We start from the raw sequence: 20,598 nt of genomic DNA on the forward strand, positions 1-20,598 counted from the left end.
GTAATGGAACAGATCTTTAATAATCATCTGCAAGGAATGAAACTTTTCAGAACTCATGTTAAGAACTCCCTTTTAGAAATGGCTGACATCAGATCAAACTGTCTCCTTAGGAGCTCCAGAAAGATTTACAGCTAAATTCAAAAAATACTGCACTCAAAAAATTATTCCGAACTCTTTATTTTTTATGAGGAAGTTAGAACACAATAGCTCCCCAGTGAGTTAATGCCGCAATATCATGACACAGAGTCAGTCACAGCTTTCAACCACCATCAGCAGATGGAAGCAGCTATGCTGTTACACTTTGAAATACAGTTTCAAGATACAAGCTTTCAAGGATACATGTTTGGCAATTGAAGTACCAATGTGAAATAAGGTTTTTGTGTTTTAAAAATGTACTTCACTACAATTCACTGGCAAATAGTGTAAGTTTATGTAGCAAATGTAACATCATGAAAACAGGTGTAATTATGTGCCATGAACTTGATAAAGGTAAAATAAATGCGCAAGATGAGCAAAGAATACGGCAACTAAGCACATCAACCTCAAATGACAATGCGTACTGTGTCAAATTATTTATTTAAGCAGATCATCGCATTCATGTTTGGCAGATTGCACATATATTCAACATCATCACTGGAGGTATAGCGGATACTGTCCACAACACATTGGACTACTGGGAGACCTGCTATTGCAGGGTACTGTGGCAACTCTCTGATGAAAATAAAGCTATGCAAATTGGGTTATCTCTCCAATACCTACTTCAGTATCAGACAGAGGATGTTCCATCACCATATCATAACAGGACAAATCAGACAAAACACAGGTGTGTGATGGGACACCTGAGACAAAGAAAGAATCAGTGCCATGAAGATACTCCTAGTCTTTATGCATTCGGAAGTTCAAAACAATGGAATCCGCATTAATAACAGTCATAGCATTCTGGAACTTGCATGGTATTGCTGGTTGATTTCCTTTGCCACAGAGTGATGACAAATGCTGCCCGTTTTCTGTGCCACACTGTAACAGTTGCAGAAACTGGTTCAGAGGAAACAACTGGGATTGTTCCCAAAAGGTGCTGTGTTGTTGGGCAAAAATGTCTAATCAGTTATGCACAATTTGGTCCACTGTTTCTGATGGGCTGTATTGGAAAATCCTCCTCTCAGTCCAGATCTCTTACAACGTGGTTTTCATCTCTTCAGACTGTAAAAGAAGTACCTGGCTGGTTGCCATGTCCGAACCAATGTCAACGTTCGGGAGGCCATTATTAAGTGGCTCCTAGACCCAGATCATTATTTCTCATATGTTATATATTAAAAACAAAGATTCCAAGACTTACCAAGTGGGAAAGTGCTGGTAGATAGGCACAATGAATAAAACACACAAACACACACACACACACACACACACACACACACACACACAATTTCGAGCTTTCGCAACCGGCGGCTGCTTCGTCAGGAAAGAGGGAAGGAAAAGGAAAGATGAAAGGATGTGGGTTTTAAGGGAGAGGGTAAGGAGTCATTCCAATCCCGGGAGCGGAAAGACTTACCTTAGGGGGAAAAAAGGATAGGTATACACTCGTGTGTGCGCGCGAGCATATACCTATCCTTTTTTCCCCCTAAGGTAAGTCTTTCCGCTCCCGGGATTGGAATGACTCCTTACCCTCTCCCTTAAAACCCACATCCTTTCATCTTTCCTTTTCCTTCCCTCTTTCCTGAAGAAGCAGCCGCCGGTTGCGGAAGCTCGAAATTCTGTGTGTGTGTGTTTGTGTGTTTTATTCATTGTGCCTATCTACCGGCACTTTCCCGCTTGGTAAGTCTTGGAATCTTTGTTTTTAATATATTTTTCCCATGTGGAAGTTTCTTTCTATTTTACTTTCTCATATGTTAGTTTTACCAGATTTGTTTGCCAATAGAACAAATGCTTGGACAATCATGATGATATGTGACTCAATAACTTCGTGCATCTCTTTGATCTCCTAAATAAACTTTTTCATACAGAGGACTTGTTACTTTTTGAGCCACCCTTGTAATATTTTCGATAAGCACCACAAATGAAGTATACACAAATTGGTTCAAATCAAGGAGAGGCCATCTTAGGCTAATCAGTAATTTTCTCCAGTTAGATATTCAGGATTTGGCTTCCAATGAATTTACAGTATTTTGTGCTGAAGTATGTGCAATCTTGAAGTCACAGACAAAGCGTAATTGAAGTAACAAGTTCTAATATTCCCTCTGTGCCCTAAAAGCACTGTAACAGGCATACACAGAAAAGGATTCAAACAAAACAGAACTCCCTTCTGCTGTAATGACTGGGGAAGTATGTATCATTTTTCTTGGTACACTGGCACATAAGAATCCAGGGACACAAGCATGCCGACATATACTGCACTGTCAATAGATATCCCAATGATCAGAATCTCTCTGCTATATGACACATTCAATTATGTATATGCTAGATCAAGGTAAGAGCAACTGGTACATTTAGGGTGAGGAAACCACTTGCATTGGATCAGTGTGCATGTGGACTTCATCTCCCACACATTGCTTGCCTTTTACATACTCTGTTCAAATTACTGACTTTTGACTCCGTGCACGAGTTTCGTACATATGGGCTATCTTTTAGGCAGATAACTGTTGCCACATGCGACTTGAGCTGTTCATTCATTCATGCTTTCTGGTGCAGTTCTTCGTTACCAAAGAGCATAATATATTTACAGCTTACTATTTCATTACGATAACTGAATATGGCGTAGAACTCTGCAGTTATTCTTGATTTCTCAAGTGATTTTGCACGTATGAGGCTTTTTTCCTGAAGAATCCTTCCCTTCTTTAAACAGTCACAAATAAATTGTCCAGCAAAGTCCATTGTCTGTTACTGTATTTTCTAATACATTTATACATTTCTTCTGAGTAGTACTAGCCATCTGGAGTCTTCAGTTGGATGTAAATACTACTCCACACGCAAACCACTAAGAATCAGAACAATTCCTTTTGCCTACACACAGCTCAAGTGTGTTTGTACAAGCATGAGTTTGTTTACCAGAAAATTTCAAGTCCAGACAATGATGCGCTGGCTTGGCAGCCGTTCTGCTTATGTTACAGAAAAAAGAGAGGATACATGATTTTTGGAGTAAGGAATAGTTAAGAGAAAGTACCAGTGAAATTTCAACCCAGTCATAAAAATATAGCAGGAGGCTGAAAATTTGTTTCATAACATATCTTGGCATGCTGAATTCAGCAGACAAGTCTAATTTGTTAGAGCATTTTTTTCATACTTTCGGATTCTTAAGTTTTGAAACTAAAACCATTTTTTTTTCCAGATCCATAATTGAAGTTGTTGGTTGTGACAGAGTAGCAGTATTTTTTATTGTGGCCATTTTGGTTTTTTCAAAAAAGCTGATGTATAGTTAGCCTTCTACAGCTAGATAGATAGGGCCAGTGCAGAAATTTAATTGAAACATTAATTTTATGTGAATATGTACATAATCTGTATGTACAAATGTAATTGTGTATGTATGTGTGCCTAATTTGTTGGCGCATCTGAAACCAACCTGCCCCCCTTTCAGACAGGCAGATTTATATTTTTGGCAGACTCAATTGTGAACCGGAAAATAAATAATACACACAAATTCTCTAGTGGTCAATGACCTTGCAGCCTATCAACTGTAATGTCACAGGGAAGCCCGGCAATTTATAAGAGGACAACATGTGGCCAAGATCCGCCTTCATTCCGTATGGTCAACTATACCAATAGACGATGACCCACAATTGAGGATACAGCAGAGCTGGGAATGTGCTTTCCGGATTGGAGGATGAATGTTTGTGTGCACTAACTCACCACCCTTTTTATACATTTTTTGATATGATGAAATGTCAGTAACTAGTAATACTGTCATAGAAGAAGCTGAGTAGCACCGTGGTGTAGTGGTTATGATGCTAAACTGTTGCATGGAGAGTTAAGAGTTCAAAACTCACCAGGGCTGTACAATTTTAATTTCTGTATTCAGTTTGAGTACATTCTATAAGAATCCACAAATGTCAAGAATCATTGTACAGGAATGTTCTGCAGCCATATATATATACTGTATTGGTTCTGGCTGGAGGCAGTTCTATCCGCACTCTTGTATGTGCAAGTGCTGAATAAACCTTTGTTACGTGAATTTCGTGTTCGTCATTCATCTAATTACACCTTCTTCTACGTGATATTATTCTGGTGGAGGCGCCGGGTATTGGAACTTGTGATAGCACACATTATCAATGACACAGTGGCTCCCATCAGGCCACGACAGAGGCGCCGTTTGCGTGGCGAGAAACCCGAGTTCGAGCTATATTCAACAGATCACAATCTACAAGAGACAGAAGAAGAAGAGGATGTTACGATGACAGCAACTGTGTGCCACCACATGAGACATCTTTCCGGGTTCTCTTGTGACGATGGCCAAGATCCAAACAAGTGGCTGAAGGTATATGAGCATATAGCCAAATTTAACACATGGGATGACACTGGGTGTTTGGTAGTCTTGTGTAGTTCGTGAACAAACTAGTTCGGAAGAGCACTCAAACAGCCAAACTACACGAACTAGTTCACGGATAACCTCGCTACTTAGTTCGTTCGCTCTTTTCCGAAGACCGACGGACAATAGCGAGAGCCCACAGTAGGCTTTAAAAAAATCACCTGCAACATTCTATATGCTGAGTGTACTATTCTGGACCCTCGATTTAGACAGAGAGGATTTAGAAATCAAAAAGCTTGTTAAGTTGCAATACAACGCCTCAAAAATAAAGTTGGCAGAGTGCAGTTACTTCAGAGGGAGAATCGAGATATTTTAGTGGCTGATCCTACTGCTAGTGACCCTTCAGCGTCTTGTTCTAGTAGCAGCAGTAATGAAAATAAAAAAAGACTCTTAAAAGAGAGAGGGAGGGAGGGAGAGGGAGAGAGAGAGAGAGAGAGAGAGAGAGAGAGAGAGAGAGAGAGAGAGATATCTGCTTGAGTAGTAGCACGAGTGTCATCAGTTATATCCTCATGTCTCTGCATATGTGTTAAAGAGATGTTGCATAGTAGCAACATCAGTGCCCTGTGAACGTGTTTTTTTAGCGACGGGACAAATCCTTAATGAACGAAAAGCACTGTTATCAACGAACAAAGTTTCCAAATTAATGTTTTTCATAATAATATGTAAATTTTTATAATATTTCACTTGAGAATTAGAAGACTGATTATTTAAAGAATGCTTTAGAATACGATCTCACTCAGGGGTCGTAGTTATTTTTTCTATGTCTAATTGTTTGGTAACAAATTATAAGTGTTAGTGCTTCTTCTGTTAATGATAAAGGTATTACTGTTTGTGCCATATACTACTTAACCTGTACCTAAAGCAGAAATATTTTTTGTTGGTTATTTCCAAAACTTTAAAAAAGTCGATTATTTATGAAAGTGTATTAAAAAAAGCATTTAACATATTCTGTGAGTAATATTCCTACAATGAACTAATAAATAAATAAATAAATATATTTCAAAATTAAAATACTACTAGTGCACTGTATGTAAACTAAAGTAGTTGACTACTCCATTTTACCCATTTGTGTAAATAACTGGTTTATTTGCCATCTTGAAGTCTAATTACTCGATATAAAACAGGCATTGGCAACACTGGTCACTATTTAAAAGACTAGCATAACGAATAAAAGAGTGTGTGCAGTAGCAGTAGCAAAGCGAGCGAACTGTCTTTCTGGAAATCGAGATGGGAGCTAAGGAACTAAAAGAGCGACCTAGTTCGCGACAGAACCGCGAACTAAACTGAATGTTCCCAGTCGTGAACTATTATGCGCAAGACTAGTGTTTGGCTAACGTATTTTTCTACTTGGAGGGCACTGCCAAGCAATGGTATGAAGACAACGAGGAGTAGTTCACAAGCTGGGAAGTATTCCAGGCGCAAGTATTTTGGTGACACACGATGACAGAAGTGCAAGGCTGAAGATAAATTAAAGTGCATGGCACAGCGTCCAGTCCAAGAGAAACTACAGCATACTAAATTCAAGACATCTTGGAACTGTGTAAAATAATGGATCCTAGAATGAAGGAGGAAGAAAAGGTTGCACATCTCATGAAGGGTGTTGCTGAGGACACATATCTCCTGAAGGAGGTTTCGACAGCAGACGACTTCATAAAATGGTGCCAGAATATCGAGACAATGCATCAAAAAAGAACTACACGCAAGAAGTTTGAACGGCTTCCAAGTGTCATATCGATGTCTGTGATGGAGGAAGCAACTGATGTCACAAGTGTTCTTCATCAGATGCTGAGAGAGGAAGTTCAGAAGGCATTTGGATTGCACAGCGAGCAAAAAACCGAGATGCTTCAAAAGGTCACAAGGGAGGAAGTGGAACAGACACTGAACCCAATCTCTCAACCTTCATTTCCCTTTAAAACGGTGAAAAAGTGAAGACCCAGGTGGAGTTACGTTCCTACAACGCCGCACGAGGAACCTGTTTGGGCACCAAGGAAGACTGACGTCTGGAGCACCCAGGATAACCAACCAGTATGTTTCCACTGTGGACGACTGGGACATGTGGTGCGCTAGTGTCGTGAAAGGTGGCAGATCTTTGATGATGCCCATGCCAGAAGACAACAGACCGATCTTAGTCGACACCAACTCTGGGACGACGAAGATGTGGATGCAGGACGATGTAGGTGACCATAGCCGCAAGCTAGCCGCTGGAGAGGACACTCCCCAACACACCGATCAACGTCTCCATTGCTGTTTAGAAGCTCCAGCCAATCACCTAGCCACCGCAACCTGGAAAACTAAAGGGTGCAACCTTCCTTAGAGGTGAGGCCGCTGAAAACAAAAATACTCCGCCGTCGATCACTACAAAAATGATAGGAAATTACACCGATATCCTCATGGATGGGTGACCAACCCAAGCTCTTGTGGACTCTGGAGCACCATATTCAGTCATTTCGGAGAAGTACCGCCACCAGCTGCAGAAAATCGTATTCATCAACAACAAAACATCTCTACTGAAGGTGGCTAATGGGAAATATGCAAAACCTACCAGAAGATGTGTCATTTGTGTGGGTATAAGTGGCCATACACAGCCCTTAGAATTCATCGTCTTACAAGAGTGTAGTCATGACGTCATTCTCAAATGGGACTTTCTGAAAGTTTCTCAGGCATTTATAGATTGTGGTTGCTCAAAGATTATGCTAGACGAGATGAGATACTGTGGACAAGAAGATGCGCATCTGAGTGTGTGGAGACTATGTGTGCTGAAAGAAGTGATCATTCCTGCAGTCAGTGCTAGAAAGGTAACTGTCACGTATCATACCATGCATCAACCAATGGATCTTGAAGTGGAATGTAAGAGAAGCATACCACTGAAGAATAACTTGGCTATCCCAGCCTCTGTCTTCTCATTTAAGAGTGTATCTGGTGACATTGTGGACAGTTAACTGTCGTTGAGAACCGAAGATCCCTCCAAGATGCATGTGCGTAGCAAACAGCTGAGCGTCATAGGAACCTCCCATGCCGCGTCTGTGGGCGAAATTAGCGCTACCACTACAAGACAAGATCTTCTAGCTCAACTATCACCAGATCTTACTGAGGAACAACAGAAAAAGCTACTTGCCATTCTTCAAGCGTTCTCTGAATGCTTCAATCCACAAGTGAAGAGCAAATTAGACAAATCGACAGTAAAGCACCGGATTAGCACTGGAGACGATCAACCAATAAGCCACAGAGCATACCATGTGTCAGCAACGGAACATCAAATATTTCGCGACAAGATAGAGAAAATGATGAAGAATGACATCATTCAGCCTTTGCAGAGCCCATGATTGTCACCAGTGGTCCTCGTCAGGAAGAAGGATGGCAGCTAGCGCTTTTGTGTTGATTGCAGAAAGCTTAATAAGATAACTAAATAGGGGATTTGCCTCCTTCCACGAATTGAAGATACACTAGATTGTCTGAAGGGGGCTATGTTTTTCTCAACCATGGACGTGTACTTGGGATACTGGCAAATCGAAGTAGATGAGGCTAATCGTGAGAAAACTGCAGCCATCACCCCTGAGGGCCTGTAAGAGTTTTAAGGTAATGCTATTTGGTTTGTGTAATGCACAAGCAACTTTTGAACAGATGATGGATAATCTTCCAAGGTACCTGAAGTGGATGATGTATCTTTGTTATTTAGATGACATTATAGTGTTCTCAGAGACATTTGATGAACATATAAAAAGATTGTGGGCCGTTCTTAGGAGTCTCCAACAAGGCGGACTGAAACTTAATCCAAGAAAGAGTCTCTTTGGAGCAAAAGAAATAAAAATACTTGGACACCTTGTGTCAAACAAAAGTGTGTGGCCAGACCCAGAAAAGGTGAGATCTATAACAGGATTTCCTATTCCTAAAAGTATTATAGATGCGAGAAGCTTCCTTGGATTATGTTCTTATTACTGTTCTTTTATCAAAGACTTTTCTATCAAAGCCAGACAACTTCAAGAGTTGTTAAAAGCCGATGCCAAATTTATCTGGAGTGGTGCTCAACAAGATTCTGCTGCAAAAAGCTCTGACGACTGACCCTGTACTTGGTCTGTATGATGAGAAACCCCGTGCAAGACCATCAAGACTTTGATGAAGATAGTGACTGTCTTGCTGCACTCCAGGATCTCTACATCTACATCTACATCTACATCCATACTCTGCAAGCCACCTGACAGTGTGTGGCTGAGGGATCTTTCTGCTGTGCAGAATGAGGACGCCAAGATATCTCAAATTATGATTGCCTTAAATTGGTCAGAGGATGTGAAAGGCCAATTTAAGGTAGTTAATGGATTACTTTGCGAGCAAAACTTTGATCTGTTTGGAAAGAGGTGGTTACCAGTGATTCCTAAACACATGCGTTTCGATTTTCTACAGAATTTCCATGACACACCTGAGGCCGGACGTTTAGGATTTATTAAGACATACGATAGAATCCACAAGAGATTTTTCTGGCCAGGTTTATTTAGGAGTGTCTGTCACTATGTGTTGCAGTGTTGAGAGTACCAGAAGAGAAAGGCAGTTCCTAAGAAACCACCTGGCCAACTTATAACAATTCCACCAGCCGAAACGCCTTTCCACCGTGTTGGGTTTGACCTCCTCGGAGGATTTCCAATGTCTACTAGTGGCAATACATGGATTATTGTTTGTACTGATTATCTGACACGCTATGCCATTACAAAAGCTGTGAAAGCAACCAAAGCATCTGTGGTAGCCAAAGTCACCGTGGAAGACATCGTATTAAAACACAGTGCCCCAAGGTCGTTAATTACAGATCAAGGGAAAGTTTTTCAATTGAATCTTGTGACAGAGATAAACAGTCGGTGCAAAATTACTTGTCACATGGCGACTGGCCGACGTGCTATTAATATTAGTCAATGTTGAGCAGAGAAACTTCGACTAGGTGCTGCCTTTTGTGACGTTTGCCTACAACACTGGCAAACAAGACACCACAGGATTTACTCCATTTTTCCTGGTGCAGGGGCATGACTCAACTATGACGATGGACACTGTGTTTACGTTACATCTTGATGACATGGACGACGACTACATCAACCAGATGTTAACAAGAGCTGAGGAAGCTTGGCAGTTAGCTCGACTCCGCACGCTGCAGGCTCAAGAAAATGATCAGCAAAGGTATGACGCGAGCCACCACCCTGTTATCTCCCAGCCTGGTGACCTCGTCTGGATCTTCACATTCATTAAGTGAAGTACGTGTCAGTCATTCATCTAATTACACCTTCTTCAACATGACAATATCAAACATGCCTCAGCATAAGAGACAGTCATTAAATTGTAGTGAGACAGTGACAAAGAGATAAAAAAACGTGAAAAGTGAAGAAACCGAAAGTGTCAGTGACAGTAGTGAAAATGTCAATGAAGAAAGTAAATTGCATGAGAAAAACATACATACATATATGACAGTATTGCAAGGAATAGGATGGAAAAAATTATGTTGCTAGTACTAGCAATGAAAAAACACTGAAGTAAAGACAGATGAAACTGAGTCTATTCTACTTATTTTCCACTGTTATCATCATTACTGTTAGAAATAAAGAGCACTGAGTGCGACCAAAGTTATTTGAATTTTGACTTTGATCCAACGTGTTCGAAGTTTTCATGTAGAGTCACGCTAAATTATAAATCAAGACACTGTTTGAAACAAAATGCAAGTAGAGCCCCTTTTGATGTAAATAGACATCGGTGTTTGGCATTTACATATGCAGGAAGAGGATATTCGAGCATTCAACAGTCTTTGACGATTATAAATATGCAATCTTTCTCCTGTGATACTTTTCAAGAACATGTGTGATGGATAGAAACTGCTGTTTGAGTCTTCAAATGACATTTTTGATGAATGTTGGGTAATAGTAAAAAATACGTACAAAAGGTCAGAATTGCACGGTGATTGCAACCTTATTGAAAGTGAGTCTTATGAAGATTAAGAACTGGATTTTAAGAATGAGCTTGTTCATAATGATACTGAGGAAAATACAAAATTGGAATCTGATAATGAGCCTACTGATAATGATTGTGAGGACATCTGTAAGTGCGTTACGACTGTGAGTATAGTAATGATAATATTGGCAACAATGATACATTACTGCAAAGTTCAGATGACAATATAGATTTAGGCATGAGTTCGATGGTTCATGGCCAATCAGAGGTTTCCATTCAAAAGTTGGTTTGGTAGCATTATTGATTTTATCACAGGATACATTGTTGATTTTGACAGTGTAACAAAGTTTGTCAAATTGACATGGCTATGTGACTCAATTAGATGAAATTCATCAGAATTTCATTTTTGGTTGGAAGGGCACACTAATCAAAGTTCCACGAATAGTTCAGTATCCTACTGAATCTACGAACGCTGAAAAAAATATGGTAACGATCCAAAAGCTATGGATTTCGATACAGTAGAGCCCTGATAATTCGAGCCCTGGTATTTAGAGGTTCCGTGTAATTCCAGCTGCTCTTAAGAAAATTAAAATTTTACATAAAACTAGAGTAAAAACCTGTTTTCACACTTTGTCTACATGTATGTTTTATGCACTTTCAAATGTAGCACATTTTGAACTTTCTTTCAATTTTCCATGTACCTTAACAGTAAAACTGTCCCATTTAGGGTCTTCATTCGTAATGCACAGAAATAACCTTGGCCTCAGACTGCTAGTGCATTTCTATTACAGATGGACAGGTATCAAGTTTCAAGGAGTGCATCTGCTTTTTCTTTGTCAATCCTTCCCTAACTGGGACCACATGACCATCAGTTGTACAGTGCACGCCATCTTTATTGTTACCCCTATTGTTGTCATTAAAATACAGTAACCTAATAATACAGTACACATTTTACAACACTGGCTGACAATTGTTGTATGTACTGTATTTGATTGTGTAGTAACATCTGTACTGTAGTAAGCCCAACTGTTTAACGTTAATTTTAAAGTGTTGTATGTATGTGCAGTGTACTGTACATATGCAACTGTGTGTTTCTAAATGTTTTAATTCATACATTGCAATGAGTGGTAGGAGTAAGAGAAAATTTGTGTCATTGAATGTGAAATTGGAGGCTTTGGAAAGACTAGAGGAAAGAGAAACATTAAAAAATCTTGCTGCTGATTATGGAATCGGTGGAGTGACAGTTGGAAATTGGCATAGAAACAGAGACAAATTGATAAGTTTTCATCAAACAAGTGTTCTTTTTGTCATTTGAATGGAAATCAATGAAGAAGTCTGAGTATGAAAAAATGATTAAAGCTTTGTTTGTTTTGTTTAGTCCACAAATACAAAAAGAAAATCCAATTTCATGCCATATTCTGCAAGATAAAGCTATATATTTTTTAGAAATGAGTTAAATGAATATGAGGATCATTTTACTGCAAGTTCAGGATGGTTGGATAGGTGGAAGAAGAAATATGGCATAAGGCAGCTTGATACAGGCAGTGAATAACTTTCTGTAGATTCTCAAACTGTTACATAATTTTGTGAGAAATTAAGAAAAATTATATAAGAATAAAATCTTACTCTTGATCAACTGTATAACTGTGATGAAACAGGACTAAATTATAAAATGCTTCCATCTAAAACTCTAGCCTCAAAAGAAGAAAAGGCTGTCCCAGGCTTCAAAAAACGTAGAGAGGCTAACAGTTCTAGCTGCAACGAATGCAAGTGGAGACCATAAACTGAAGCTGCTGGTAATAGAGAAGTCTGCTAAGCCAAGAGCTTTAAAAAATATCACTGCGCCTGCACTGTCTGCTAAATATGTATACTAAAAATCTGCTTGTATGGATAAAAATAATTTTAAGAAGTGATTTTTCCAAGATTTTGTTCCAGAGACCAACGAAAACCAAACTTCTCCCAAACAGGACATGAGGGCCCAATGGTACTGACCGGCCGCCGTGCCATCCTCAGCTCATAGGCATCACTGGATGCGGATATGGAGGGGCATTTGGTCAGCACACTGCTCTCCTGGCTGTATGTCAGTTTCTGAGACTGAATCCAAAGACCAAAAGATAAGAAAAAGTGCTTACCTTCCAAAGCAATCTTAATGCTTGAGAGTGCTGGTTCACACCCTGATAAGGAAGAACTGTAGTGTGACGATATTAGCCCATTGTTCTTACCTCTAAACACGATGAGTGTAATACAGCTTATGGACCTGTTTTACAATGCTTGGGGAGGGGGGAGGGGTGGTTTGGGGGATCCATTGTTGTTTGCTTCAGATGCTTCTTCAAACAACAGAAGGGGTGAAAGAGCCATCAAACAATTTACAAAAAAAAAGCTACAACAAAAGACGTAGTTTACTGGATAGCTGATTCATGGTCTGAAATAATAAATGTGGAGACACTAAAAATGTCTTGGAACCAGATTTTATAGAACGAAACAGATACCTACAGAACAGACAAAGATGATTTAACAATGGCAGAACTGACGAAAAAGCTTGCTGGATGTGAAGATGTGAATGAGGGTGAGGTTTCAGAATGGATGAATGGTGATGAACAGTTTGAATTGACCAATATTGCAATTGTTGAATGATTAGTGCACCCACTGAAGGCAGTGACGACAAAAGGAACTGCCTGAAAAAATTGTACCAGTGACCACCCACTCCAAGGGTTTGGCAGCACTAGACATTGCATTGCATTATACTGAGCAGGCAGCAAGCTGTATCTATTCCAACAGACACTATGTTCCATAGAATAGAAGGTTCTATTTTAAAACAAAGGTCTAGGGACAATTTCTTTAAAATGTAACTTATATTTCTGCAACTTGGAAATGTGTGCTCATATATGCACCTATAACACAGGTGTGTACTATATTATTTTTATTTATTTTTTAATTATTATTGTGCTTGTTAAACATTTATTCATGATTCACCCATTGATTTACTGATATTTCTGTACTGTCCAAGTTTTTTTGTAGTTCACCAAGGTACATTCAGCCCCAATTAGCTCGAATTACTGGGGATCTTCTATATACCAAACAGCTTTCACGTGGAGATCTAAAATCTTTCAATCACACCACCTCATTGAATAATTATGGAGATAATCACAAGATACAAAAGGAAGAAGGTTTGACTCATGTTCCAAAAAGTTATTGTATGTCTACACAAAATCTCTTGTATATACATAGATGTGTATACATATCTACTTCACATCTACCTCAATTTTATTTTCAATATTTATAGCAAAATTCGTATAGGACACATTTACAACTCATACTTTTTTCAGGGTCTTTGTTTTTTTATCAGTCAACAGTGGCAAAAGATAATAAGCCTGGATCTCAAAGCTTCTAATATTAAATCACCAATAAATGAACTTTTGTTTGGATAAAATACTGCCTCTTTATACTCGTTTGACTGATGAATCACTACTAACATGGTGTGTTCAATGTCTAACACAAAATGCTAATGACAGTTTACACAGCATTGTATGGAATACTCGGCCCAAGCACACACGTTTCAGCAAAGAGAGCAAAAGTAGTGGCTGCTATCACTGTTTCTAAATACAATGATGGTTCTCACAGAGTTATTTCAGAAATAATGACAAAATTAGGACTCAAATATGCTTATCAAACAGCACAAGCATCAGTAAAAAAGGACTGCAGCAAGATGAAGTGAAAAATTCAGAAAAATACAAATAAATTCGCTAAAAAAATGATTTTGTCAAACATCAAAGAGTAGAAGCTATACTTCAACATGATGGTAAGCTATGGTGGCAAGTTCTTTTGATGTAATTGTGTATTATTCATACGTACAGTGCACATGTGATATAATACATCTATTTTACTCTCAGTTATTGTCACATATTATAAAAACAAGATTTTTATAATTTATCTACACCTTTCACATGTATATAGAGTTGAAATGGTCATTATACTTCAATTTATTTGGGAAAAAAATAAAAATGGCTGAAATTAAAGTGTACTCTGTCAATGTAAAAATTTTTTTGGCTCCATACATTTTTGTGAATACATTCCACGATAAACAAAAACCCCACTTCTGGGTTTGAAAAAAATATTGATATATGCAACAATCTAAAATTCAAAAGTGACGGAAAAAATCTGTTCAGAAATTGAGTTTACCCCTACCGAATTCAGCATGCCAAGATATGTTATGAAACAATTTTCAGCCCCCTGCTTTTCTTTCTTTCTTTCTTTCGCTTTTTTTAAATGAGTTGGTTGAAATTTCACTAGTACCTAACCTTAAATGAACAAAAATATTATTCCCATATTAACTATTCACAGTAGACACACTATGGAACCTGTCTCACAATCTTACTATTTTTATTCTCACTTTTTGCCATGTAATACTGCATTCTATGACTTTGTCCTACATTACAATACAACCTTTGCACAGAATGTAATTTAAGAGTAAACATGCTCAATCATGCTAACACTTGAAAGCTTGCACAAGCGTACGTAATTGAAATTCGTTCAAGCTTCAAGCTGCTTGATGCTTGTGTAAATTTGTACTACATACGCACAAGCATGCTTTGGCGAGTACGCTTTTGCATGAGTGTCAAGGATGAGCTACTATTGTGGCCACCTTAATGGGGCACTGGGGAAGTGCAAGTCAACTGACGCAGAGAATTGTGTGTCTAAGCACACCTAATATACTTGGTGTGGCAAATGCCATAAGGGCAAACCAAGGTAGTCAAGCCATGATTCTAATTCCATATAATGGACCATACTCTGCAGTTACACAATACAAAGCACCTAATCGTTTGATGAAAACTTACTGCTGACATCCAACTGTAGAGTTCCATAAATGTCTTCACTAATAAACCTTTATAGTCTTTCAGTCTATTTTATTGCAATGTGTTCTCTAATACATGCAATGTAAAAACTATTGAACTTTTCACCATACCTCTTCCTCAGCTTCATCCTGGTGAAGAATACTCTGTAGAAACTGCTGTCTCTCAGAACCAGTTGATTTTTGATCAAACATGCCAGCCTGTATCACTTTCTCATCCATATTCAGTTTGTAACGAGCCGCTGCCAAAATACGTTCTTCAACAGAGTTCACTGTCATTAGACGCAGCACACGTACTTCGTTCTGCTGCCCAATTCGATGTGCTCGGTCTTGGGCTTGGAGATCCTACAAACAATTAACTATATCACAAACAAATCTTAAACAACACAGAAATTAACAGAATGTCATATCCTAAACTCTACAACACAAGGTTAAAATATAGTTGCATTTAATGAATATATAAGGCACTGAGTCATCAACAGGAGCACAAGAAGAATGAAAACATTGGAAGCTTTTGGAAGAAATTCTTTCACAAATTGGACATTTCCAACCAATTGTCAATATCCTAGTCTCTCATATGAAACATGGAAACAACTTCCATCCCTGGCTCAAGACCATGCCCACCCGATTACCATCTGGGTCCCTTCTCATCACTGTCGATGCCACCTCGCTATACACCAACATCCCTCATGCCCACAGTCTTGCTGCTATTGAACACTATCTCCTCTAACATCCTTGCAACTCCAAATCCACTCCCTAATTCCTTATACACTTTTCTTGGTTATATCTTTACACATAACTACTTCTACTTTGAGAGCAAGGTACATAAGAAAACCCACGGCACAGCCATTGCCACTCTCACATGGCATCCTACTATGCCAACCTGTTAATACGCCATGTAGAGGGAATCTTCCGAGCCTCCCAAACCCTTGTCAGGTCGAGGTTCACTGATGATACCTTCATGCTCTGAAACTCGTTTCTCCACAGTCTAAACACCTTCTCTGCACCTGGGCCTCCTCAACCCAATGTGCCACCTTCCTGGACATTGACCTCCACCTTTCTCACAGCTCCTTCCATACCTCCGTCCATATTAAACCCACTAACCATCAGCAGCACCTGTATTTTGACAGCTGTACCCTCTTTCACAACAAAAAATTGCTACCACATAGCCCGGTCACTTGTGGATTGGGTTGAGAATTCTTTTGCTCAGTATGCTGAAGGTCTCTCGAAAGCCTTCACATTCAGGCTCTACCACCCAAACCTAGCCCACAAAAAGATTTTCCACACCATATCCTCATACACACCTTATTCTCCACCACCTCAAGAATCAAGTACAAGGATGCACGCTCCTCTCATTGCACAATACCACCCCGCACTGGAGCAGCTGAAACATTTCCTTCACAGGGCGTTGATTACCTATTAATGTGGCCGAAAATGGAGGGATATCCCACCCACGAACCATCCCACCCCTCTTATAGTGCTGTCCCATCATCCACCCAACCTGCAAAACTTCCTGGTTCATCTCTATGCCAAACCCACTCACTAAGGCATGACACAGGGATCATATCCCTGACCTAGGCACAACAGCTGCCCGATTTGCCCATCCAGCACATCTTATTCCACTCCTGTCACAGGCTTATCCCATCTCAGGCATGGTCACTTATAAAAGTGGCCAAGTCATAAATGAACACTGCTGCAACTTCTGCACAGCATTTTATGTGGGCATGATCACGAGAGTTGACCATCCAGTGGCACAACAAACTGTTAAGCACAACATGCTGAAGTTCAATGGCTGCTTCTCCACCCATTCCATTTAGATCCTTCACTTCAGTACCAGCTTTACTGAACTACATAGATGATAGTTACCCTAGCAACACTTCCATCACTCCTGTGATCCTCTTGGCCTCAATCTCCGCTAACCCACTGTTCCCACACCGTCTACCCTATAGTTCCCTTCTTTTGTCCTGTCACCCTCTCCCAATCCATGTAACCATGTCACCTCAGCTACAATGCCCATGTGTTGCATGTCTAGCCCGTGCAGCTATTGCCCCTCCCTTCTGCGAACCTACCGTATCATGCATGACTGTTACCCCCCTCTGAGCCATGAGCAACCTGTTCCCTACCCACCCCTCCTGCTTTCTGCCTCTTTCTCCCTCTATCCATCGTACCTGACATGACTTCTTACCCCAGTCCAGCTGCTGAACAGCGATACCAGGAGGGAGGGAGGGAGAGGAGAGGAGAGGGGAGGGGAGGGGAGGGGAGGGGAGGGGAGGGGGAGGGGGAGGGGGAGGGGGGGGGAGAGAGAGAGAGAGAGAGAGAGAGAGAGAGAGAGAGAGAGAGAGAGAGAGAAGGGGGGGGTTTACTCTAGTTTGCCTAGCTTGTTAAAGTTTTCTTCTGAAAGCTAGCAAAGGTTTCATCTTTTTTTGTATGCTTCTCAACATCTCACTGCTTCTGCCATTTGGTGAGTAATCTTCTTTACTCCTAAAATATTTACACTCTGCTGTAACTTCCCTTACTATATTAAGTGAACATATCTTTCTTTAGAAAATAAGAACTTCTTTTAAGCACACCCCTCAATGCCATATGAAACACAAAAAGATGACAGTAGAGGTTAAAATTACTCATTGTCAGGAAATCACATCCTACACTTGGTTGGGAAAATAGTAGAACATAATTGCCAAAACTGTAGTTTGAGGTTTCCAAAAGAATTCAAATAAAAATTCTCTAAGTTGATAGGTGGTAGAGATAGTTGGAGTAATGAGTAAATGTAAAAGCCCACAAAAATAGCTGTGAACTTCAATTTCTCCACTGAATCCATCTCACAACTACTGAAGCAACATCTGCAGTCTACTACTATAGACCAAAGACAAGTGTCACACCTCAAAACACTCAGCTTCTGAACCAGAGACAGTACCACAGCCAAAACTACTTGATGCCACACACGGTACTTATCTTTACAGTGATACTTTAACATATTGTAAGGTTGCCCTGCTGCCAAAAACTTCTTTCCTAACGACAACCAAAAAATTTGTTAATAACCCCTTCCCACACTATTTAAACTGATTTTGTACCAGCCAATTCATATGTCACTTCTCACAGCAGGATACATAATGAGTCAGGTGCATTAATCCACCCCTCCCCCCCCCCCCCCAAAAAATGAAATCTTCAGACCTTAATGACACAGATAGGTGAACCATAGGCACTACCAGAACGGAGGGATATCTATGGAGAGGCCAAATTGATCTATGTTCCTGATGAAGGGGTAGTAGCCTTTTCAGTAATTTCGGGGGCAACAGTCTGGATGTTGACTTGGTCTTGTAACATTAGTCAATATGGACTCGCTATGTTAGTACTGCGAACAGCTCAAAACAAGCAGGAAACTACAGCTATTATTTTAGCTGATGGCATGCAGCTCTACTGTATGGTCTTCATCCTCTTGGGTAAAATACTCCAGAGGTAAAACTGTCCCCATTTTCAACTCAGTACGATATCATCACGAAAAATAGAATTCCACAGGTTGGAGTGTGGACTGTAAATCCCTTAATCATGTATGTACATTACAAAATTTCGAATGGGAAATGGATAGGTTGTAGTGGGCTTCTGGTCAGGTGAGTGCAGCGTTATTAATACAAAATCAAATACTGTAGTGCATGAGTATGTCTAATAATGAATCAGAAAACAGGAATGCAGGTATGCTTCTATGGCCAGTACAGTGAATGCATTATTGTAGCCAAGATAGACATGAAGCCAACACCCACCATAGTAGTACAAATTGTAAGTCAACAAGCTCTGCAGATGATAAAGGAATTGAAAGAACATATAGTGAGATAAAGCAAAATTACTGAGATAGTTAACAGAGACAAAAATTTGATTGTGACAGGGACAGGAACTTGATAGCAGGAAAAGGAAAAGAAGGAAAAATAGGAGAACATGAACTGGGGAAAAGAAATTAAGGAGGAAGTCATCTGTCAGAATTTTTCACTAAGCATAATTCAATCATCACTTGGTTGAAAACCATGAAAGATGATTGTAGACATGGAAGGGCCTGGAGACACAGGAAGGTTTCAAACAGATTACAGAATGGTACGACAGAGATTTGAAAACCAGATTTTAAATTGCGAATCATTTCCAGGGGCAGATGTTATGAACTGCAGAAAAATATGAAAGCAAGGAGATGGGACCTGGATAAGTAAAAAGAAGCGGAGGTTGTTGAGAGTTTCAGAGGGAGCATTTGGCTATGATTTACTGAAACAAGAGTAAGAAACACAACAGAGGAAGAATGGATAGCCCTGTGAGATGACATAGTGAAGGCAGCAGAGGAATAAACAGGCAAAAAAGACGAATGCATAATGCACTAGATAGTGAATATAACAGACAAAATGAGAAAACATAAAAATGGAACAAATGATGCAGGCTAAAGGGAAAACATAAGTCTAATAAATGTAACTGGCAGCAAATGCAAAATGACAAAGCAGAAATTGCTAAAAAAAGAGATGAAGAGCTGTAGAAGGATGCATGACTATGGGAAAGATAGATGCCACTTATAGTAAATCTGAAGAGATATTTGGAGGAAAGAGCAGTACCTTTATGAATAGCAAGAACTCAGATTGCTAGACAGTACACAGCAAAGGACGGAAGGCGGTATGATGGAAAGGATACATAGTAGGTCTACACAAAGGAAACAGATGTGAAGACAGCAAATTGGAAACAGAAGAAGAAATGGATGAAGATGAACTGGGATATATGACATGGGGGAAGAACTTGACAGAGGACCTCAGCTGAAACAAGGCCCCTGAACTACATGAAATCCCTTCAGAATTATTGAGATCTTTTGGAGAGCCAGCCATAAGAAAACTATTCCATTGGATAGGCGAGCTATATGACAGGTAAAATACCTTCACACTTCAAGAAGAATGTAATAATTACAATTCCAAAGAAGACAGGCACTGACAGGTATGAATACGTGGAACATTTTGTAAATAATGCACAGCTTGGTAACACTGTGGATTGTTTGATGCAACAACAATGAATATTACATCAAATGTAGTTGGGAGCTTGAGGAAGCAGCACACTTTTTTTCCCCACTGTGTACTCTAACATAAAAATTGTTGAGAGGTAGAAATGGACCCTGCAGGGATCTCGGGTACTGTGACTGTTGAAGACCAGAGGTTGTGCATCAGGATCAAAACATCATGGGGCAAGAACCCAATAAATCCACAGTTCATTAAGTGAAGTTTGTGGTGAGTTTACAGTGGACTGTAGTACAGTTTCATGTTGGGTTAATCATTTTCATGGTGGTCATATGAGCATAGAT

The 20,598-nt window shown here is 39.7% G+C and overlaps 1 protein-coding gene across 3 annotated transcripts in view; it reads right to left on the minus strand.

The window, feature by feature from the left end:
• Nucleotides 1–14,805: 14,805 nt before the first annotated feature.
• LOC126297781 (ATP-dependent helicase brm-like) overlaps nt 14,806–20,598 on the minus strand; it is a 229,871-nt gene continuing 224,078 nt past the window's right edge. For all 3 annotated transcript variants that reach the window (XM_049988964.1, XM_049988965.1, XM_049988963.1), the window contains one exon: nt 14,806–15,629. In XM_049988964.1, the coding sequence (XP_049844921.1) occupies nt 15,390–15,629 (240 nt within the window). In that variant the 3' untranslated portion in view covers nt 14,806–15,389. The remainder of the gene's footprint in view (nt 15,630–20,598) is intronic.

Source organism: Schistocerca gregaria, chromosome X (genome assembly GCF_023897955.1).
Source record: "Schistocerca gregaria isolate iqSchGreg1 chromosome X, iqSchGreg1.2, whole genome shotgun sequence".
NCBI classification, from domain to species: domain Eukaryota; kingdom Metazoa; phylum Arthropoda; class Insecta; order Orthoptera; family Acrididae; genus Schistocerca; species Schistocerca gregaria.